Below are 24,523 nucleotides of genomic sequence, written 5' to 3' on the forward strand. Positions count from 1 at the left end.
CCTTTTACCAAGGAAACATCTGATTATATTAAATACTAGCGGGGGTACCCGGCGTTGCCCGAGTGTTTGTTTCCGGGACGGGGGGGGGGGAGTTTTAAAAAATGTTATGGTAGGTAAGTAGGAAGGATCAAACCCGGAGTCATGAGTAAAAGTAGGAAAATAAAGTGTGAAAAAAAAAAAAAAAAAAAATCTGCAACGTTAACAGTTCGGCAACCAAGAAAAGTCCATTCCAGTTGTTTAGGGGAAAAAAAAAAAAAAAACGACTACGGTAGGTCGGCGCGAACGTGAAAATATAATGTGAATTGTCCAACACACTAACCACTACGCCACAGAGCAATGCAGCTTAGTTTAGTGATTTTAAATAACTTCACATGAAAGAACTACGAAGCCAAACCGGTGTTCTCTTCTCAACTGTTCCTTGTGAACGATCCCCAAATGGTGTTAAGTGGTGGCAGGGGGAGGAGGAATTTTTGAGAGAGAAAATATTTTACCACTTCCATTGATCTTAACCGATTTTGGCCGTGACTTCTCAGCAGAAAAAGTATAGCAATCTAAGATTATCGAGGAATTTGAGAAATAATAAGCCTATAACACACCTCAGATATTGTTCTGCCGTTTGTGCATATTATATTTGCATGAAATATCTTGATTTTTAATCCTATTAATGTCAAAATCATACGGGAAAAATGAGTTCATTTTATTTATATAGAAGATAGAAGATAGAGAAGAATAGATAGAAGAAGATAGAATAGAAGAAGATAAGATATAGAAGAAAGAAGAAGAGAAGATAGATAGATAGATAGAAGATAGAAGATAGAATAGATAGAAGAAGAAGATAGAAGAGAGAGATTATATAGAAGAAGAAGATAGATAGATAGAAGAATAGATAGAATAGAAGAAGAAGAAGAAGAATAGAAATAGATAGATAGATAGATAGATAGATAGAAAACTAGCGGGGGTACCCGGCGTTGCCCGAGTGTTTGTTTCCGGGACGGGGGGGGGGAGTTTTAAAAAATGTTATGGTAGGTAAGTAGGAAGGATCAAACCCGGAGTCATGAGTAAAAGTAGGAAAATAGAGTGTGAAAAAAAACAAACAAAAAAAACATCTGCAACGTTAACAGTTCGGCAACCAAGAAAAGTCCATTCCAGTTGTTTAGGGAAAAAAAAAAAAAAAAAAAACGACTACGGTAGGTCGGCGCGAACATGAAAATATAATGTGAATCGTCCAACACGCTAACCACTATGCCACAGAGCAATGCAGCTTAGTTTAGTGATTTTAAATAACTTCACATGAAAGAACTACGAAGCCAAACCGGTGTTCTCTTCTCAACTGTTCCTTGTGAACGATCCCCAAACGGTGTTAAGTGGTGGCAGGGGGAGGAGGAATTTTTGAGAGAGAAAATATTTTACCACTTCCATTGATCTTAACCGATTTTGGCCGTGACTTCTCAGCAGAAAAAGTATAGCAATCTAAGATTATCGAGGAATTTGAGAAATAATAAGCCTATAACACACCTCAGATATTGTTCTGCCGTTTGTGCATATTATATTTGCATGAAATATCTTGATTTTTAATCCTATTAATGTCAAAATCATACGGAAAAAATGAGTTCATTTTATTTATATTAAATATTAATCCAGTAATACTAAAGGTTTTAGATATACCAGGCGCTACCTCCTTAGCATCACCTGCCTTGTCCAGTGTATGGTATATGTATTCAAAGATAACTGTTAGGATATCCGCAGTAGAATATGCTTGTTTAACTCTGTACTGATGACCAGGAAGAAGTTTAGCATAAATTAGATAGTTGACAGATTGATTAATGATTCAACGATTTTAGTGGTGAGTAAAAGGATACTGATGGGGTGATAATTTGGAGAGTCAGTTCTTTCACCAGAATTTTTGAACACTGGAAATTTTCCATGTATAAGATTCAACAAGGCATTTTTTGTCGAGTTTGGTGAAGACATGAGCCAGTTCAGTAAAGCATTTCTTCATTACTATAGAGGGATAAGATCAGGCTCACAAGGAGGTGTCCTCGGATATTTGTAAATGAAAATCTCAAAGTAGGAGGCTAGTTAGTTGTTTTTAAGTGGACATCTGGTTTGAATGTTGTTTTTTCATGTAGTGATATTTTTAGTTTTTTTGTTAGCGTTAATTGGGCAAAGTAACTGTTTGTTACATTCTTAGAATAGGAGATATCCAGTCATGTCGAAGCAATTAGAGGAGATTGAGCATATTTTCAGGATATCTGAGGAGTTTACTAAGAGGAAGGATTCCATATTATCAAGGTTAGTCCTAAGTCTAAAGGTATTTGTCAATGAGATGATTTGGCTGTTTTCTTTTTTTAGATAGACAAGTGGTTTAAACTTTTTATTTGTCATTATTTTTGTTTTTCGATAGAGTGACTTAAGCAAAGCGAGTATTTGATGTCAGAAGGCACACATAAGTAGACTATTAGCAGACTATGGAATTGTGGCCTTGAGAAAGCACAATAGAGATAAGTACGCGACAAGGTACTACAATTATCTCAATATTATACAACTGTTGACAGAGCAGCAGCTTTTAGAACTACCTAAGAGTTAGGGCTCTTGGACTACCAGTCAGAACCAGTAGCCAGACAAACTGTCAAACTTGTATACTCAACCTGTCAAAAGAAGAATGGACTAGACTAGTCATGTGAAACTGAGTGACAAGCAAGTGTTCCCAAGTTGCCCAGATAGAGAAAATGAAAAACAATATTCATTGCCCTAGTAAGGAAACAAAGCCAAATATTGATTATATTTAAGATGTACCTGTGATCGTACCTTTGCACCTGGCTAAACGATAAGGAAGGAGTGCAAAAACTGGGTGATCTACTTCTTAATAATTTTAGGGTTACAAATCGGATATATTATTTGGGACTCCAATGCTAGGAAGGTTGTCAACCAGAACTAAGGAGGTTTTCTTCCTCCAGTAATTTAGTGCCAAGATGTATGAAATCAATATTATAAGTTTTATATTAGAGTTTTCCTTTACATAGATAGATGATCTTACAAGATCTATGGGTCCAGCACACTGAAAAGGGTAATCTCGTGCCTGAGTACTATACCAAGTATTTCTGCACTTCTGCATGGAGAGCTGGAAAATATTTAAGTTATTATTTCAAATAAGTTTACATGTCTCTTCTAAAGAAAAATAAATGGAGACAGGTTTCTCTCTAATAATAGGTAGGTAGGAGGAAGTTAAAGTTTATGTAGCATACCAAAATTTATTTTCATAAACATACATCATCTTCAAGATCTAACATCTTGCCATTCTTGTCTCTTGACAAGAATGGTTGAAACGAATCCTTGTGTGTCTTCCTTCCACCAAAACGAATGCATTCTTCAGATTCTACAGCAATTGAAGAGGAAGATATTTGATTTGTATAAATCAAAAGCACAAAAACAATAGAAAATGCAGAAATGAGTAAAATAAAATAAAAGATTAAAAATAAAATAAAAATAAAAAATGCAATTATTATTATTAGATTATTATAAAAGATAATCGCATTCATTAGTTTTTATGTCAATTCATCATCATCATCATCATAGCATTTCATGCCATCTCGAGGTCCATCATCGAGTAGTGTCCGATGCATCTCTCAGGTCCAGATTGGAACATACCTTGCTTTGAGAACAGTCTGTGAGGATGTGTGCAATAGACTGTACATCAATGCTGCAAGGATTCAGAGTGTCCTGTACATACCCCCACTTTTGCGGATTGTCCCGTGTTTTGGCAACCTTCGCTCAAGATCGGTTGAGTGTTACCCACTTTTTCTGGGAAAGTTCAGAGCCTGCTGAGAGGTCTTCCTTTGGTGCTGGAAGAGCCTCTTTGTTGCTGTCTTTGACTGATTCCTTCCACTAAGGCAGATTAAAGATTAACAAAACTTCTCTGCTGAATATCACTTGAAAGAAGAATTTTTATGTGACATTTTTACAAGCATAATTCATTTCTTTAACATTTTAATCATTTTATTAAAATAATCATCCAAGACCGTGTTCATATTTAATGAGACATGCTTGAAATGTTTCATAAGTTAAAGAAAGTTTACTAATATATTTGATATGCCAATATATTTAAAAGCCCAATATATTTGAGATTCCAATACCCTAATAAATTTTATATCCCAATATATTCAAGATCCCCAAAACATTTGAGGCTCAAATATATTTTATATCCTAATATATTTAAGACCCTAACACATATCTCAATACATTTGAAAATAATTAAATGTGTGAAAATAGAGATTAAATGGTTGAAGTTATGGATGTAAAAAGTTTTAATTTTGTGTAATTTAGTTCCATTTAGAAAATGTTTAATGAAGGAAATATGCTTTGATTTTGAAAATCAACATTGTTATGGCTACAATGCAACATCATTAGAATCATGATAAAAACAAGGGAGACAGGATCCTTCGTAGAGCATTTTAAAACATGTGAGAGACCAGGCTCTCAAACACTTCAACACAATAAATAAAAATAACTTCATACTTGCTCTATATCATCCCCATGACAATTGAGTTCCTATCATTGAGTGAATCTCTAAAAAAATTGACAAGATTTTGTTTCTTTATCCTTCATATTTTTATTCCAACAAGATGAAGGAAGATTTTATCATAACTTTTCTCTTATTTATGAATTGTTGATAAACCCACTGCATACTTTATGCCGATGGACATTTTGTAAGTCTCCTTCATATTTTTCTTGCCACGAATAGTCCACCCCTACTCTTATTTTCTCTGGCATCTTTTGATCATCCATTAAGATCAAATCTAAGTTAAAAGAGTCTTTGATATCCCTTTGAATCACAGGTTATCAATCCTTAAAGGATGATTGTGATAGCTTTAGCTGAAGTTCTTTTGCATTTTAACTTCAAAATGAATGTGTCTTTTGTCGCTTCTGATTGGTTGGTTGTTTTGTTTTACGGCATATCAACCCTTTTCAGGTTATTTAATGCCGAATCTGGTGATTTTGAAGGTCATATCCAGGACCTGTCACTTCTAAGGACTTCCCTATAAAATGACCCAAAATTGGTTAATTGCTGGTATTGAAAGTTTTATATCCTCTAAAAAGTTCTGATAAAAACCAAACATCTAGACATGGTACATTCCTGAATGTGCTGCTTATCACTACCTCACAGAAATCAGTATTTAAAGTATAATCAGTAATGAAGGTGCAGCTACCCTTTGTCCAAAATTCAGAAGAAACCATTACTAAAACTTGTTTATTATTGTTTTTTTTTTTTTTTCTGGTAACGTTTTGTGGCTTCTAGTCACTTCCTTTCCATCTTGGTCATTTCCTGTGTTAATATTTCTCTTTTTACTTTTTGAATGAGAATAAAATGAATAAACAACATGTCCCTGTATCAGCTTATAGAACACAAACAAAATGGCATCGCAATAAACCAGTAAAAAAAAAAAAATAAGGTTAGGCTACAGGTATAGATTTTCATTCTTACTTGTCCAGATGAAGTAGAGTTTCATAATCTTCAGCTTTCAATTCACGGCCCATCAAATGGTTCGCCATTGCATTCGGCAAAGAATAACCAAAATTCCGATAGGCTGGTCGCCATTTTTGTATTTTTTTCTGAAAAGAGAAAGGTAAATCACGCAAATAAAAAGTAGTTGCTTTTTTCAGTAACTTACAAGCATTTACATAAAAATTTATTCATGAAATAAAAGTTAACCTTCATCCAATCTAATAACTGCAGAAGAAAACGAAAAGATTATTGCAAATCAATTTCAATCATTAAGATTTTCTGTTTGACCTTGTTGATTATAATTATCCCTCACTATAATGTTTCCCATGTTGTCTTTGGTCTTACAAATTTTTAACTAAGGTTTACTTACTAATTGTGAAATTGACGCTAACTTTTTTTTTTTTATTGAATATTAGCCCGGGTGTTTGGAGGTGTGTGTTGAGCAAAAAAAAAAAAAAAAAAGTGGTAGTAGGCAGACAGGCAGAAGGCTCGAACCCGTACCGTGAATGAGGAAAAGAAGGTGAAAAAAAAAGTGACGTCTTTGTCGTTGTGTCCATCACCAAACTGGAAGTGGCGAAGGTTTAAATTAAGGCTAGTCAATTGAAAAGAAGGGATGACTTTCGAAATAATGGCGAAAAAAGCGACGCCTCCTTGTAGAAAAGTGCCCAGTTGAGGATGAAGGAATTAATGTTTTTAGCCAATTTTTCTATATTCGTTGTCTGAAGGGTCGAACTTCAAAACAATATCAACCTTGTGAAAATCTATCTCCTCTGTCGAAAGTTTTAAGCATACATACATACATACATACATACATACATACATACATACATTTAAACAGACAAGATGAAATATATATATAATAGATTACTACATAATAACACTGAAAACCGACTTCCCCTTGATGAAACCTGATCCAATTGACCCTCAGAGAATGAATATTTTCTTCTAAATTTTAGATATTATTCATCCGGAACAATACTGATTAAGAATATATCAACTTTATGTGTATTTATTTTGTAGTCTTGACTTTTAGTTAGACATAAAAACGCACATACAACTGCTCTTTATATAGTAGACAAGCTGGGATACGCGGCATTGCCTGTAACTATAAAAAAAAAACTAAACAGAAAGTGTTTAACATCTTTAGATTAAAACTTCTATCCCTCCTTCTCTCTCTGTCTCTTTATCTTTCTCTTTTTCCCTATCCTTCATTATTCCTTCCTTCACCCAAACTCTGTTTTTATTTCTCTGCTCAACCCATTCCTCCACCTTGTTTTAATGTGTTGAAAAAAATAATGTAATTCATTAACAATAGCTATCCCTTTTATAACGTACGTATATTTTCTAAATTTTATATATACATCCGAGGCAAAACCAACCAAGATAATATAAACTTTTGGGGTCTTTGTTTAGTAGTTTTAAACATTTAGCTAGGCATACAAACATACAAACACACAGACAACTGCCCTTTATATAACAGACCAGCAGGACTACCCGGTGTTGCTGAGTCCGTATAAAACAAATTGGAGAAACTGCGTTTGCATCCACCTGCTATTATTAGGATATTGAGCACTTTTTGCTAACTATGTACCAAATCCTATTCCGGGAAATGCTGAGTAGATTTTCTTGTATGAAATAGTATAACAAGACATATTGATGTTCATGTTCCTGAACAACATGCTCTTTAATCATACCTGCTCTATTCTTTTAATCAGAAAGAGGTTTGCATAGGCATTATCGGAAACAGTTTTACCGCTGATTTCAATCGGCATCCATGTACCTTGAAATAAACTTCTAGGGGATGTAGTAAATGTGCCAACAAGGCAGAAGTTCAATTGTAATGAATTGAATTCTTTGAAAGCATAAAATAATAATAATTTCTAAATATGATGTAAAAACTACTTAAAATTAATTTAATAAAAAACAAAAATAAATGAAATAATCTGTTTCATCCTCATAATCAAAAATAACGTTAGATTTTTAAAATTTCATTATTTATTAATGTGTATTTTAGGTAACTGTGGTAATATATAGAATCCTTGATGTAGTGGATAAAGTACTTAGTAAAATTCAGTTGTAAAGTTACACTCTTCTGGAGGTTGAAGGTTCAATCCTTAGTGCAGGCGACATTCAAAAGACAATCGTAAATAACTTAGGGTTTCTAATAAGTTATGGCTGAATGAGAGGATGCTACTTCCATGGATTAAATAAAGAGGTCTACTTGAAATTTCGTGCAGATTCACAAGTTCGATAGAAAGATTCCCGAGTTCAACAAGATACACCAGAAGAAGGTTGGATGTTACATTAGGAAAAAACATTATAAATAACATACTCAAAATGAGAAGGTCCGAGGTTACATTAAGCAGTAGTGCAAATAATCCAAATACATTAGTCGTAATCAAATGAAAGTTCTCACTTGTTTAAACTGAAAGGGATGTTCCTCATGGATTGTTGTGTTGAAACAAGCTTGACACAGGTAATAAGAGTCACAAGATGCGCACCTGTAAGAAATAAAAGACAGGTGTTAAATTGAATTAGGCTTACACAAAAATTCAATGAATGAAAAATGGAGAAGAATAGTTTGATTTGTTAATCAAAATTGAAAGGGAAAAATATAAAGGTGAAATTGTGACAATATCAACGAAAACTTATCAGACATTATATGTACGTATCATCAACCAGACGAAAAAAAAAGCTGTTTATAATCATAGATTTTTTATAGTTGGAAACGATTAGAGTATGCGAATGAATTAATTTGGAGACAATACAAACTATTCTTTTTGGAATTATTTGAATAAAATAAACTTGAAAAATATCTAACTATACATTTATTTTATTATCATTTTCTCTTTTTCTATATAATTAAAACAGTTGATGTATGTATGTGTGTGTGTCTGTGTGACAATATTTAACCAATAAACTTTGAAATTACTGGCCACATAACACAGAAATTAACATAAAATAGTAATTATATACCAAGGATGGTTTATAATGACTAAAAAAACATTGGATCGATGAATAATGCATACAGAAATATCGGCAAGTTGAAAGAAAAAATTTTCATTTCAATTTTACATATTTCTATTACTTTTGCATTATTGACTTGAAGTGGCTGAATTTTAAATCTTTCTTATCTATCTGTCGGTAACTCAAATAGAGGGAACACAGCTGGAGCGCTAAATGTTTTGGTTTCAATTCTAGCTGATGGCACCTAAGTCATTTTTTTTAAATTAAGAAATTAATACTATATATTATATATATGTTATATCTCATAGAATTAGTGAATCTATCAACAAAGGCTTCCTTTCTAGGGCAATTGCTCTTGACATATCAAAGGCCTTCGACAAGGTATAGCATAAAGGCCTACTTCACAAGATTTCCAGTTATGGTATAACTGGAAATGTTTTCTCAATTATTAAATCATTTCTCTCTGATAGGCTCATAAAAGTAGTGGTTGATGGGCAGAAATCAGAAGCCCACAGTATTGATGCTGGTGTCCCTCAAGGGTCCATCCTGGGCCCAACTCTTTTCCTGATCTACATCAATGATCTCCCAAAACACATACTTAAATCATTCGTTGACATCTATGCTGATGACACGACCATCTATGGCAACACATCAAAGGTCGTAAATGACAAAGTTCTCTCTGATTCTCTCTCCTCTGATCTTGAGCAAGTGGTACAATGGGGGAAGAGATGGCTGGTTACTTTTAATGCATCTAAAACCAAGCTTCTATCTTTACATCATCAACACTCTGATCCCCATCTGGCATCAATTAAAATGGATGGCTCTCGTCTTAGGGAGGCTCTATGTATTGACAAGCTTCTGGAATTGACCTTTACTCCTGATCTGAAATGGAACACATACATCAAATCTGTAGCCAAGGTCGCTGGAAAAATGGTGGGATCCTTCTACCGCTCCAGAAGATATCTCACTACTGATGCAATTCTCTATCTATATAAAAGCTAAGTATGTCCAAGGATGGAATACTGCTGCCATATCTGGGCAAGAGCTGCTAAAAACAGCCTATCCTGCCTTGACAGAGTACAAAATAGACTTTGTGGGGGATACCCTTTTCTCTTCCCTGCAACCTCTCTCCCACAGAAGAGATGTTGCGAGGCTCTCTTTGTTTTATCGTTATTTCCATGGCAAGTGCTCGTCTGAGCTCCAATCTCTGGTCCCCTCTCGCTGATCTTTCACAAACAACACCCGTCTAGCTGAAACCACTGTCAATAATTTTCCCCACTCTTTATCTGTGCCTAAATCAAAACGAAAATTCCATGAACAAAGCTTCTTTCTTAGAAGTGCACGCTTGTGGAACTCTCTTCCGTTTGCCTGTTTCCCATCTGACTACAACTTGGATGTCTTCAAGTCCAACATAAACAAATTCCTGATAACCCGCCCCTTTAAGTAATCCACTTTATAAAATCTCGATTACTAACGTTTACTACGATATTATCCCATTGATTACTGTACACACAATAACCTTTATCCCTGAGTGGCTTCCGGGTCTTGATAAGTGGTGACTTCCATGTAAAAAAAAAAATAATATATATATATTAGGTACAATATTAAATTCAATAGAGAATTGGCTTTGTAATAATAAATGCAAAATCTGCATGAATTAAAATATAAGCATATTTTATATCCAGACAAGGTTGGGCTTTATTTCCAACATTATGCAGAAATTGATATAAACTATATTTATTTTAAATTTATAATACTTAAAAAAAAGGGCCAGCCATCTTGAATTTTTCACTCTGCTTGATGGCTACACTTTGCATTCCTTCTTGAAAAGGGAACGGTTGCTCCCAAAATTATCAAATATGTCATACCATTTCAAATATTTTTATTAATATTTAGCAATATATTTGCTGATTTGATATGTGAAAGATGTTTTGAAAGATAAATAGATTTTGTGAACATTTTTAAACATTTTTAAAGGTACGTCCAAGGATGGAATACTGTTGCCACATCTGGGCAGGAGCTGCTAGAAAGGACTTGGCCTGCCTTGATAGAGTTCAAAATAGACTTCGTAGCCTCGTAGATGTCCTTTTCTCTTCCTTGCAACCTCTATCTCACAGAAGAGATGTTGCGAGTTTGTCTCTGATGTATCGTTATTTTCATGGAAAGTGTTCGACTGAGCTTCAATCTATGGTCCCCCCTCGCCAAACTTTCACAAGAAACACTCGTCTAGCTGTAAACACTATCAATAATTCCCCCCACTCTTTATCTGTGCCTAAACCTAAACGTAGATTCCATGAACAAAGCTTTTTTATTAGAACTGCACGCCTGTGGAATTGTCTTCCGTTTTCCTGCTTTCCGGCTGACTACAATATGGTTGTCTTACAGTCTAACGTAAATAAGTTCTTGATGAGCCGTTCCATATAAGTTATCAAATTTACCAAATTTTCATTACTAATGATTACTATATTGTCCAATTTCTACTGTAGACTCTTTAACCCTTATCCTCGAGTGGCCTCTTGGCCTTGATAATGTGGTGATGCCTATGTAAAAAAAAAAAAAAAAAAAAAAATATTGTCTCCGATTGTTTTTATTTACACTTTCTTTTACTATTCCGGGTTTTCTACATATAAATACTTGCATACTCATATACATATAAATCTTATATATATATATATATACTAGCAATCGGTGCCCGGCGTTGCCCAGGTGTTTTGAGGTTAATGCTGAGAAAAAAAAAAAAAACGGTCAATTTTTTAAAACTTTGACCCCTATTATGACCTCTTAACATTTATTGTTTAGGGATCAAGTAAAGTTAATAAGTTAGATCCATGTCCAAGGAATCTATATCTAAAATATCACGTGTTTACTGTTTAGACCCAAAATTGTAGGAGGAGTTTGGTAGAGTTCTCAAAGGTCAAATCGTTGAATATTGACCACTTAATTGCCAAATTTCTGTCGAAAACCTATCACATCGATTTTCCCAAATCTCAGTACCCTGTATATCAAATTTCGAATCTCTAGGCTTAAAATTGACAGAGTTTTAGCGTAGGGAAATGCACACAGACACACAGACACACACAGACACTTAAACATGTGTGTGGCATCCGTCAGTCGAAACGACTATGGATCAGCAGCGCCGTATTAAGATGTTGTTATAAACATAAACATCATATATATAAGGATAATAGTACGCCATATATATAACAAAAGACCATTATTTACTCAAGTGAAAGGAAAACCCGGGGGAACTTTACCCAAAAATAAATCTATATTTTTTTTTGTGTGTAATGATAGTCTTATAAGCGAGTAATTAATAATTCAGCCATCTTGATTCTTAACCAAACAGAAAGCGATAGTGAGGCCAAATTTCTCGAATTTGGCCTTTTTTTTAAAGCAGTTTGGCCTTCAAAATTTCTGTTTGGCCTTTTTCTTCACCGATGAAATCTGGAGACGCAACGGGAATTTTTGGCAAAAAAATGTTGTTACTATGCACATCTATGTAATGAAATACAATTTGTGGCAAAATTTCAGGAAAAACTAATGGATGGTTATCTCGCAATAGTCCGGACAATTCGCTAAATTATCTCGTCAAAACCTTAAATCTCGAATTTTTGTGCATTTTTTTTTTTTGGGGGGGGGGGCTAATTTGGCATAATAGTGTCCATTTAATAGTATTATCTTGAAAAAATAAAAAAATAAGGAAAATTACCAAAAAAAACAAACAAGAACAACAAAAGTGTGCCGTATTTTTAAAAGTTTTATTGCGTTGTTTTTATTTGTAGGAAAACTTTATCCCATGACGAGTACGTACAATATATATTTTTTTAAAAATATTTCCATTTTTTAATGTCAATGGAAAACTGCACAAGTACCAAAACCCTACAGAAAAAAATCACGTAATTTCAGCAAGTAGTTATTTTTTTATAGCGAAAAAAGAAAAAAATCAACGCTACAAGCGAAATTAAACAGAAAGTTCAAGTAGGGGGATTTCCCTTTTTTTTTATAGCGAGGCCAAATTTCGCGAATTTGGCATTTTTTTAAAGCAGTTTGGCCTTCAAAATTTCTGTTTGGCCATTTTCTTCACCGATGAAATAAAAAAAGCAAATAAAAACAACGCAATATAACTTTTAAAAATACGGCACACTTTTGTTGTTCTTGTTTGTTTTTTTTGGTAATTTTCCTTATTTTTTTATTTTTTCAAGATAATACTATTAAATGGACACTATTATGCCAAATTAGCCCCCCCCCCAAAAAAAAATGCACAAAAAAACGAGTGAACGCGCATATTTTTTTTTTTTTTTAGTTTAGTTTCATAATGGCAGCCGTGATGTCGGAGGTTCGATTGTTAGATTGTAAGTTAGTTTCGTATTTTTTTAAGTTGTAAATCGCAAATTAGAAAAAAAATTAAACCCTTCCAAGATGGACAATAAATAAGACCAAAATATTTTATGGTAAAGTTAAGAGCGTAAGAACTATACTTTTTTAGGAGATGTGATTATTGGATTAACCAATCAGAAATCGTCTGTGGCACACACATCTCTGTTTTTATAGATATATAGAAGATAGATAGAAGATAGATATAGATATAGATATAGATATAGATATAGATATAGAAGATAGATAGATAGATATAGAAGATAGATATAGATATAGATATATATATATATATATATATATATATATATAAATGTTTTGAGGTATAAAATGTAAAAGTACTCTTGAAAACAATTGGCAGAAAATTCTCTAGAGTTCTTTCAACTATCATTTCATCAGAAGAAACTGATGGTAGAAATAAAAATATTTACAAACATTTATTTAAATATTTACAGAAGAGCTATAGTCAACATCAGATTAGTGAATACATTAAAAACCTGGGATACGGCATTAAAAATTAGTAACAAAATACAGTACAGAATATAATACACATATATAATCAAATGACATTATAAATAACACCGTAAGGTGGGGCAAATACCGTAACCAGGTGCCGGAAAACATCATATTCCATATCGTAACCCGAAAACAAAATCTATCCTAAGGCCACCGTATCCCAGAGTTCTACTGTATATACAATAGTGATGGAACAATAATTTCAATGTTTTTCCCCGATATTACTGATTCTGATACAATTACTGATTCCAATACAATTACCAATACCAATTTATAAATCTCTATATATTTAATTTTAGGGTTGTTTTTTTTTTTCTTGATTACCATAAAAACACATTTTAAAATGTGCAGATATTTTCTTGGGCATAAAAGTACAGTTGTGAGAGATGATTTATAGATTTTAGTTTTACTGGTAGTTTAAAATCAATAAATATTGATTATTTTATCATTACTAGCGGCAGGGGAAGCTTTTTCTTTAAACAAAATCAAATAAAAAAGACAATTAAAAATTAAAATTCCAATACCCCTAAAAAGGTCTGATTTTTCCAATTCCCAATTCGAATTAATCATCCCAACACTAATATATATATATATATATATATATATATATATATATATATTTTCGTCTTAAATGTTGTTTGTTGTTGAATGTTTAGCATAAACATAAACATCTATATATATATAAAAGGCAAAATGGCCGCAAGTGTTTTTCTATGTCCAAGAAAGGCTTTTTTCGCGGGGGTTCTCGACAAGGTTACTATTTTGGAGAACTTTCCTTATACTCCCTAGATTGTAATATCGCCAATTTACAAACGGACGTCATCTCTATCTTTATTTGGATCGACTTTTTAAAAATTCGCACCGTCCCATCCTTTCCAGTGTTTGTTTGTCTTTTTCATATAAAAGCGAAACTAATCGAAGCAAAAGAATTCTCCTTGGCCTTCCCAGCTGGGACGTCCAAAAAGGCAATTAGCTTTGAAGGATTTAATATCTCAATGTGGGGGAAATCCTTCATATCAGACAATTGCTATTCACTTGGACACTGCCAGAGCTCCTCCTTTTTGGGGGGAGCTGGTTTTCCCCAACATCGTGAGGAAACAAATAAATAAAACGAGCAAAAGCAGGAAGCTTAACTGGCCTTCAGCCAGCTATAAAAGCAATTTTCATTTCTGTGCCTGCGTGATTCTTAACTTAAAACTCCTTCACTCAACTATCCATTTCTGCATGTCAACTTTTTGATTGAGCTCACTAAATTTTAACGCTTTTCACTTCCTGTTACGTCATAGCGTAGCGGTAAGATGTCAGGTTTTCTTTCACTTTCTTTTTCGTCTTCATGTCACAGGTTCAACCCTGCCTGCCTACTTTTTAAATTTTTTTGCTCAACAAACACCTCCAAACACCCAGGCAACGCCGGGAACCCACGCTAGTCTATCATAAAATTAAATTTGCTTTTATTTTTGTGTTTTCTAAAGCTTTCTTTAACATTCTTTTTTAAATCTTTACTTAACTTGATGGTTGGCTTAGTTAAACTTTACATAGCTTATAACATGATGTGAGTTCAATAACCCTTGGGCCTATCTTGTTTGGTTGACTCCACCCACCTCACAGTTTTGTGACTTTATATTGCACACACACACAGGCAAACAGAGGCACAACTTCATTTTAATGGAATACTTACTTATAACAATTCCCCACAATTGGCGTCTTATGACAGGCTCCACATTTGCTGCCATAATGATAATTCTTCACCTGCTGGCTGACACCATTCATTGAATTCCGTTCTTCTTTCTTGAGTGTTTCCAGTGAGACAAAATTTGATCGGCACATTGGACATGTAATAATATCTTTATTATTTGAGTTTTGATGGACTGCGTGGATCATCATGCACTTTATATGAATGCTGTTTCCGCAACCATAGCTGGAAAGAAAAACAAATTTATGTCTTCGTATAAGTACAGGAGCTAGAATATCTGTCACACAGAATTTTAGTTGGACATATTTTTAAACTCTTTTTATAATAGTATGGTTAAAGTGATAATTTCCAATTGAATAAAAAAATTAGAACAGAGACTGCGCTACCTATTCCTCTGAAAGTAGGGGCTTATATCTGTGAGAATGGCTCCATGATAATAACATAGAACTGATAAAACATGATGTGGAAGAACTTTCTTTGGGGTCTTTGTTTTTTCTAGTTAATCTTATTACATTAATGAGTATATATAATGTATTTACTTGTTACTGTGATTCACAACATCAAAACGTATATGTTATATACTGGTTGTATATAATGTGTGTATATGTAAATTATGTGTAAGATATATGTGTAAACGGTCACACACACACACACACACACACACACACACACACACACACAAACCCATGACAAACATTATACAGACTAGACAATCACACATACACTCAACATGCTAAAGACGATCACAGATGAACATAAATATTTACATATACACACGTACATTGCCTTATCAATCTCCTCTCAATCTTCACTAAAATCTTTGAGACATTAATAAATAAAGCACTTGTCCACCACCTCACAGAAGCTAATCTTCTCTCTAACAAACAGTATGGATTCAGGCAATGTCGTTCTACTGCAGATATTTTAATAGTCATCTCTGAACGCATTTACCATGTACTGGATAAGGTGGGCGAAGCCAGGGCTGTAGCCTTTGATATATTCAAAGCTTTTGAGAAAGTCTGGCACAAAGGGCCACTAATGAAAATGAAATCTTACAGTATAACTGGACGTATACTAAAAATAATTAGATCCTTTTCAGGCAATAGGACCATCCAGGTTGTCATTGATGGGTGCACATTCAAAGAGCATAACATTAATGCAGGAGAGCCTCAGGAGTCGATTTTTGGACCATTATTATTCCTGATATTCATTAACGACCTCCCTGATAATACTGTGTTCAAGATGGGTATATTTGCTGATGATACAATGCTCTATAACATGAACAAGGGAAGAACAGATGTACACAAATCTAAGACAATAGCAGAATCCTTAGAAAATGACCTCCAGACTGTAGTGGAATGGGGCTGTAAATATATGGTAACGTTTAATGCTAAAAAGATTAAGCTGCTCCCCTTTAACAATTACAAGAAGCGTATCCAACCATCGATATCGATGGCAAATAAAACCCATCTGAGAATTCTTCCTTCAAACTCCTCAGCTGAACATTCACAGGCAATATGAACTGGAACAAATATATTGACATTACAAAGGCTGCTGCAAAGAAGATGGGTTCCCTCTATCGAGCTAGAAGACTACTCATGCCTGAGAGTATCCTGTACCTTTACAAGGTCACCATTCACCCATGCATGGAGTGTTGTTGCCACAACTAGGCTGGTGCATCTATCACTAGTCTCTCCCTCTTGGACAGGGTCCAAAAAAGAATCTTCAACCTAATAGGTCCCACTTTGTCAACTAAGTTCCAACCCCAGTTCCATTGTTGCGATGTTGCAACCCTGTGCCTGTTTTACAAATAATTTAATGGAATGTGCTCTGATGAACCTGTGGCACTTGTGCCCCCTCAATGTATATATCCCCAACAAACCCGCTTAGCAACAAAATCACACCTCTTCACTGTGGAGGTCCCTAAATGGCAGAAAGCTTTCTACTCTAATAGTTTCTTCCCTCGAACAGCTAAACTTTAAAATTTACTTCCTGCTACCTGCTTCCCTGACTGTACTGATATGCAGAAGTTTAAATGTAACATAAAAAAACATCTTGTTAATTTTTCTAGACATGGTCCTAAATAGTAGCCCCTTACATCCCAGTGACGATATGCCTTGTTAGAGATGAACGCAAGTAAATATATATATATATATATATATTTACTATATATATATATATATATATATATATATATATATATATATATATATATATATAATTGAAATATTGACATAACTGTTATTTCCAACTTCAGTATGACAAATATATTATTGAATGTTTGACAAAACTGTTATTTCTAGCTTAAGCATGGCAAATATATTATTGAAAGGTTGACAAAACTTATTTTTAACTTAAGCAAGACAGACAAATATATTATTGAACAGGTGACAGAACTGTTAATTCCAACTTAAGCATGGCAGACAAGTATATTATTGAAATGTTGACAAAACTGTAATTTCCAACTTGAGCATGACACAAATATATTATTGAACAGTTGACAAAATTGTTAAATCCAACTTAAGCATGACAGACAAATATATTATTGAGAGGTTGACAAAACTGTAATTTCCAACTTAAGCATAAGAGACAAATATATTATTGAGAAGTTTTCAAAATTGTTGTTTTCAACTGAAACGTCACAGATTGACTCATATACAGATGTTTGTATCTCAAACGAAATGCTAACATTCAATGATGTGCATGTTATCATAAAAAAGCTTTTGCAAACTCAAATGGACAGAGAAAACTTCTTATGTGAGATGTGCAGATGATTGACAAAACTTATTTCCAACTTAATTATTTAAAAAAAAAAAACAAATAAAAAATGATGTTTACCGACAGAAAGTGACTGGCTGGTGACATTTGAGTAAGTTGTCTAAACAAATTGGACACACTGAACTTTCATCAATTTCTCTCTGCTCAACACAATCGTCAGTTACTGCCCTTGAACTAGCGACTTCTTCATTAGGAGTTGACGTTCCATCTGTGTTGTTTGTATTGACGTTACTTATTCGTTTGTATAAAAGATCATTGATTTCACGTTCAATTAAACCTTTCTGCCAACTCACTGCGAAAATAAAAATTTAGAAAATAGTATCAAAACATAAAACAGAATATATCTCTACTTATATGTAAAAAGCACTTTGTTTATGTGTGTGTTCATTTTTTATGTATTCCGAAATGGTTGGGCCGATTCTTTTGGAATTTTCACACAAATGTATGTTATATGTATGGGAGTGTTCTTAGCTAGATTCTGTATCTGAATACCTCTAATAAGTATCGAAAATTGATAATCAAAAAAAGTCTGATAAAAGAAAAAAAAACAGTCCGATTTTAACTAAAATTAACATCCTTACGCAGCCTAACATCACAAGTGTATTTGAGAAGTTTTATCATCACACAAGCAGAATCGCCCGATATATAAAATCAACAGTAGGTTGTTTGATAAGACAGAGGTGTTTTCAAAATGTTTATGTTTAGAGCGCATTGAATTACAAACTTCACTTTTGCTTTTTAAACTTTAATGTAAGCCAATAATTTTATAAAACTAACAGTACGTTCAATGCAAACTACAATGTATTGTGGACTAAATCACTGTGGGGATGACATGTGAAACTTCCTCTCAGTGCACTGCAGTGGGTCACTGACTAAAACAGGCTTCAATTCATCTGATTGAAAAATGGGGTATTTCACCGATTTCGATGACAATAAATGTATTGGAAGTGTGGAATATTTGTTGATCCTAATTCAATGCCGGGCAACGTCATTATAAATAAGTAATATATTTATTTGAATTATTACTTACTAGTTACAAAGGAGAGGTTGAATAATTAACAGTCATCAAGAGCAATTGTGTTGAATATATATTATCACAAATCTTCTAAGATTATAATTCATTGAAACTTGGGAGCAAACTAATATTAAATTCACACTGAGGAGAAAAAGAGTTTTTATTTCCTATTTGAAATGAGTTTTTGTCTCTATTTTATTTCCTATTTGAAAAACATTTCTTCATTTATGTAAGCTTCATTTTTAAAAAAGTTTTCTATTGATAAAAATATAATATTCAATCAAAGACTAAGTAAATTTGAAATGCTAGAATTATGAACCTTACGGGCTGAAATTTTAATATTCATTGAATATTAAATTGTTTTTGATGCCAATACAAAATTATAGCAAAATAAATTTTGAACAATTAAAATAATTTCCAATGTTATTGATAAGGTTTAATCGTTCATTTTGTTTATGTTTTATTATCACTTACGTTTAAATTCATGTTTTGAAACATGACTTAGATCATAAATATATAATGTCACACTAAAGCTGTAATTATCTAGTTCAAACAAAGTTTTAGGCTCCATTTATAAGAAAGTCCAAATAGCTCATTTGGTAGATTTGCAGATTAAAGATCTTAAGGTTTTAGTTTCAATTTTTGGCCATGAAATCCACTTCATTTGTTGGGAATTTATTATTAATGCAATAACTTAATTTAAATTACCTCAAGTTATCCTTCTTGGGAATAATCTTTCCATTTACATTTGAAGTTTGTCGTTTACATGGGTCAGGAGTGGAGTCAGCTGAAAAACATCTTTAGCTTTTGCAAAATAATTTGCAGATTCTTAGCTAAATTTTTTTTTACTTAGCATGTCACTATTTATTAAGGCCCAAAGGCCACTCAAGGATAAGGGTTAAGTTTTAGTAGGTGGTGAGAAAATATCAGCCATGGTGGAAACTTGGGTAGGGTATGATTATCTAAATGGATGACTCAATAGGAATTTATTTACATTAGACTTGAAGACGACCATGTTATAGTCAGCTGGCAAGCAGACAAATGGTATTGTTTTCCACATACGGACAGCTCTAGGGAAGAAACTCTGCTTGTGAAATTTTCATTTAGTTTTGGGGCTCAGATAGGGTGTGAGGAAAGTTGTTGGCAGTTGTTTCAGCTAGGTGAGTATTTGTTGTGAATGTTTTCCAGGGATGAAACATAGATAAGAGCTCTGTCGAACAGCTACCATAAAAGTATCTATAGAGCAGAGACAGACTTACAATATTCATTCTGTGAGAAAGAGGGAGTAGGGAAGTGAAAAGGTTATCACCCACTAAATTTTGAAACCGGTTCTGTTAAGGCAAGAAATGATAGTTTTAGGAATTCAACTCCAGGTGTTGAAACAGTACTTTCTTCAGTCTTGTAACGGTAAAGGATTGCATCATGAATGAGATGCTTTCTGGTGTGGTAGAATGATTCCACCATCTTTCCAGTAATTTTGGCAACAGATCTGATGTAGATCTTCCATTTCAAGTCGGGGTAAAGGTCACTCCCAGAAGTTTGTCGAAGCCGGGTGTTTCATCGAGACGAGTGCTATTCATTTCACAACAGGGGTTCCCTGAACAAAGCTTCTTTCTTATAACTGCACGCCTGTGGAACTCTGTTCCGTCTGCCTGCTTCCCACCTGACTACAACTTGGATGTCTTCAAGTCCAACGTTAACAAATTCCTAATGAACCGCCCCCTTAAGTAAACACTTCATCAAATCTCCACACTAACGTAATGTACTTGCAATAACCCTTATCCCTGAGTGGCTTCCGGGCCTTGATAAGTGGTGATCACTGTGTGTAAAAAAAAAAAAAAAAGGGGGCAAAGTGGGCATATATGAAATGGAATAAATTGAATTCCATACTTGGCCTAAAAAAAAAAAAAAGATCTTGACTTTTGCAAAACTTTATGAATCCTTACTCTAACGCCTCACCTATGCTTGAAGTGATAAGTTAGGATTTAAAAGAAAATGATGGATGATACATGCATCATCCATATAGAACTTCACTTTTTTTTGCTTTTACTTCAGTAAATTCTCTGAAATCAAGGGACCCTTTCTGGTGCTAACACTTGATTGCTATATGAGATACAGAGATATCAGCATGTTTAATCAAGATTCTCCTCTACTTTTCACACATTTAGTTAGTAAATCAAAAAAAACACTAACCTTTCTCTCCCTAATTGGCCAGTTAACTCTGTTATAGTATGTCTCTGTTTTTGATCTGTTTGTTTTACTGGATTTCAGGACAAGAATTCATTTGGTCTGGTGTAGTATACATCTAAGTGCTGTCACTTGAGTTTACATAACTAGAAGGTAAACTATTTCTCATATAAACCAGTATGTAATCACACGAGAGGATCTTACATGGATTTGAAATACTATGTTTTGTTGAATACTTGATCCGTACATTGTCAGTTGATCACTTAATGATGGTAAATCTTTATATGAATAGATTTTAAATCAATAAATCTTTATATTAGTCTTTTCTTACTTTTGCCCGATTCCAGAACAAAAAATGTATCTGGTCTGGCGTAGTATCCAGCTAAGTGCTACTACATGAGGTAACACAACTAGGACAAAGTGCACCATTTTTTGTATGAGCCAGTGTGTAGCCGTGTCGAGGAGACTATAATAAAAAAAAAAAAAAAGACTGGATTCTTGTCAGCATTCAAGCATTCTCAGTTCCGACCCATTCAGTCAGGTTCTCCTGGACTTAACTCACGTCATCTTGACTTCCGGCCTCATATTACCTCATTCCTGTGTGTAGCCCATTGATATGTAAATTACATCAAACTGCAGGGACCTTATTTGGGCTTCAAATACAATGTTATTTTGAATATTTGGCCATGGTTGACTTGTAGGGTGGAGTATTCTCATGTCAGATTGTTCTGACAAACCCCTGTACAGAGTGACTGAAGACACTTGAGTATAGTTTCTCGTAAGCATTAACATTTTCCCTCCCCTTTTAGTGTGCGTGTGTGTGTGTGTGTGTGTGTGTGTGGATTCATAGAAATAAAAAACAACATTTACATGGATCATTTCTTGACAGTCCAAATTTCTTCAGCAAGAGCCAACAAATGTGTTTACATAATTCTTTTGTCTTCCGAAATGCTGGACAACTGCAGATATGTTCCTGGCCAAGGAAGATCTGAAAAATAAAAATAAAATCAGTTTAAATCACGTATATATATACATATATATATATATATATATATATATATATATATATATATATATATATAATTGAACTCATTCAAAAAGAATAGCAAAACAAATAACACATCTACATAAAACACTATACATTCAGCAGTCATGTGAGATAGCCCAGTGGTAGAAGTTTACGCCAATTTCAAATCTCGCTAGATTTAGCCACTGATGAGTCATAGACAATGAAACATGTATCAGTGGATAATTATATTTTAAAAACAATATATATGCTGCTTCCCATTTGGAGGTACCAAAGTAGTCAAAGGGAAAATTATTCCCAACTCGCATTTAGGTAAAATTGCACTTTTGTATAAATAATTGAATTCATTCAAAAAGTATCACAAAACAAAAAACTGACATATGCGTAAAATGCAATATGTTTAGCAGTTGTGCGAGATAGCCTAGTGGTAGAGGTTTACGCTTCTTACCATGGGGTCCCGATTTCAAATCTTGCCAGATTCAGCCACTCTAATGAGTCGTAGATGATGAAGCACATGTCAATGGATAATTATATTTTAACAATATATATATATATATATATATATATATATATATATATATATATATATATTAGTGATGGGACGATTCCAATCTTTTCCTGATTCTGATTTTTTTTTAAATGTATAAATATAGAGTTGTCTTTTCTGCATATGGAAAGGGGGGGGGTCGGATTACTGCAAAAATCCATGTAATATGTGCATATATTTGGTGCAATAGGAAGCTATATCACAATGAATCAAAGCAATGAATCGATGTAAACCACTAGACCAATGAGTCAAATGAGCTGGAACAAAGGAAGCAGGGATAGATCAAAAGAACAAATGCTATAATAGTATTTACAGAAAAGACTGAGACTAGAAACATCACATCTGTTAGACAAAGGCTGCAGTGAAGAAGGAAGAGTTTATCCAATTAAATTGCATATACGTTTCTGCACCTTATCAAGAACCCTCAAATGGGACAGAAATTCACCAGTCCAAATATTCTAATATACCATCTTTAATCTTCTCTTTTGCCAAGAAGTCACAAAATATCGATTATAGACTAAATTGAAGCAACAAAATATTTCTTCAAAAATACCTTGAAATTTTTTTCTTCTTGTTCTTCTTTGAGGAGAAATCCAGTTGGTCCATATTCTCGAAGAATGTAGATTGTGGCAGACAATGCCTGGTCATGGCTGCGACTAACATTCTCACTGCATGCCTTTATGAAGTTGATTTTATTAGCCATTTGTTCAGGAACAGCAGAAAAATCTATAAAACAAAATAATTTTCAAGAATAAGAATAATGAGGTTGACTGCAATAAAGTTTTAAGCTGCTGTTTTTATTTAAACTATTAATAAAATTCTAAATGTTTATTTATTTATTTATGTGTGTGTGTATATATACCAATAAAACTTTTGAACGGATGCACCAAATTGAAAACTTCTTTTCTTCCCTGAAAGGTATGAATCCCTAGATTGTCCTTATCTATATATGATTCATAACGAACAACACTGAGTTACACAAAAAGCCCGAAATAAGGGTTTTTGGGTCGTTTCGTTTTTGTCGAATAAGGGACCTGCCCATGTCAACGGAATTTAGCACTGTCTGTATACAGTCGCAGTAACATCTTTCGGCATATGGACAGGACTTGTGGTGCAATGGATAACACGTCTGACTACGGATCAGAAGATTCCAGGTTCGAATCCTGGCAAGTTTGTAATAATCTTAACCATCATTTTATCCAGCGTTAATTATTATCCTTACCCTTAGTTATAATATTTTTATTTTTTCAGTGATGTAGTTTTGTGCATATGGGAATTTCCCATACTCCAAGTTCACAGGGTAAGCATTGATGGTAAGACTATGTTGAGTGTACTTGATGTTGAGTGTATTCGATTTTATGTTTGACTCGGCGTTATGTGTGCTGACGTGGCACAGTCGCTAGTGTATAATGAAAATCAAAAGGAGGGGAACCATTTTATCAAATTAGGATGTTCTTTGTAGAGTAGAAGCTTTGTCTTTTATTAACAAATGCACATTCACAACAAGTAGAATGTTGGAGTGGTCAAAGGGTGGGTCTTATGTCTTTGGCTTGAGTGTCTGGGGGAGTGAATGATGCTATGCTTTAGAAACACAGGAATGAATTACCAGGAGGAAGGCGTTCTCGCTCTGCAGACATCTTCCAGTGTATGACAGTTTGATTGTTTGATGGTTGCTTTGGCGAACATCTCACACACCATGTGCACTCACGCACACAAGCACACTATGTATGAAAGGATTTTCTCTACATCTGTCTTCTCAAACTTTGTTGTACATATTCTTGTGAATTCAATTTCATAACAGACATCATTTACAGACTCTTTATACACAGACATAATTTTACAGCAAACACCAAGTATGTACTTACGGATGTTACATATGGGTGTGTATATGGTCATACTTATGTATATTATATGCG

General features: G+C 33.8%; 1 protein-coding gene and 1 non-coding gene across 5 annotated transcripts in view; one reads left to right on the forward strand and one right to left on the reverse strand.

Annotated features, from left to right (window-relative positions):
• LOC145291408 (E3 ubiquitin-protein ligase ZSWIM2-like) overlaps positions 1 to 24,523 on the reverse strand; it is a 68,127-nt gene that overhangs the window by 25,947 nt on the left and 17,657 nt on the right. For all 4 annotated transcript variants that reach the window (XR_013869407.1, XR_013869405.1, XR_013869406.1 and 1 more), the window contains exons 2-7: positions 23,161 to 23,333; positions 21,904 to 22,021; positions 17,892 to 18,123; positions 15,039 to 15,278; positions 7,920 to 8,004; positions 5,483 to 5,610 (exon numbers count right to left, since the gene is read on the reverse strand). Coding sequence is in view for 1 of the 4 variants with exons in the window: in XM_080137215.1 (XP_079993341.1) it covers positions 5,483 to 5,610; positions 7,920 to 8,004; positions 15,039 to 15,278; positions 17,892 to 18,123; positions 21,904 to 22,021; positions 23,161 to 23,333 (976 nt within the window). In the remaining 3 variants the exon portion in view is untranslated. The remainder of the gene's footprint in view (positions 1 to 5,482; positions 5,611 to 7,919; positions 8,005 to 15,038; positions 15,279 to 17,891; positions 18,124 to 21,903; positions 22,022 to 23,160; positions 23,334 to 24,523) is intronic.
• Positions 23,710 to 23,782, forward strand: Trnar-acg (transfer RNA arginine (anticodon ACG)). The gene has a single exon. It is a non-coding gene; the product is annotated as a tRNA-Arg (tRNA).

This window comes from Euprymna scolopes, chromosome 12, assembly GCF_053919585.1.
Source record: "Euprymna scolopes isolate OS-2025 chromosome 12, ASM5391958v1, whole genome shotgun sequence".
NCBI classification, from domain to species: Eukaryota; Metazoa; Mollusca; class Cephalopoda; order Sepiida; family Sepiolidae; genus Euprymna; species Euprymna scolopes.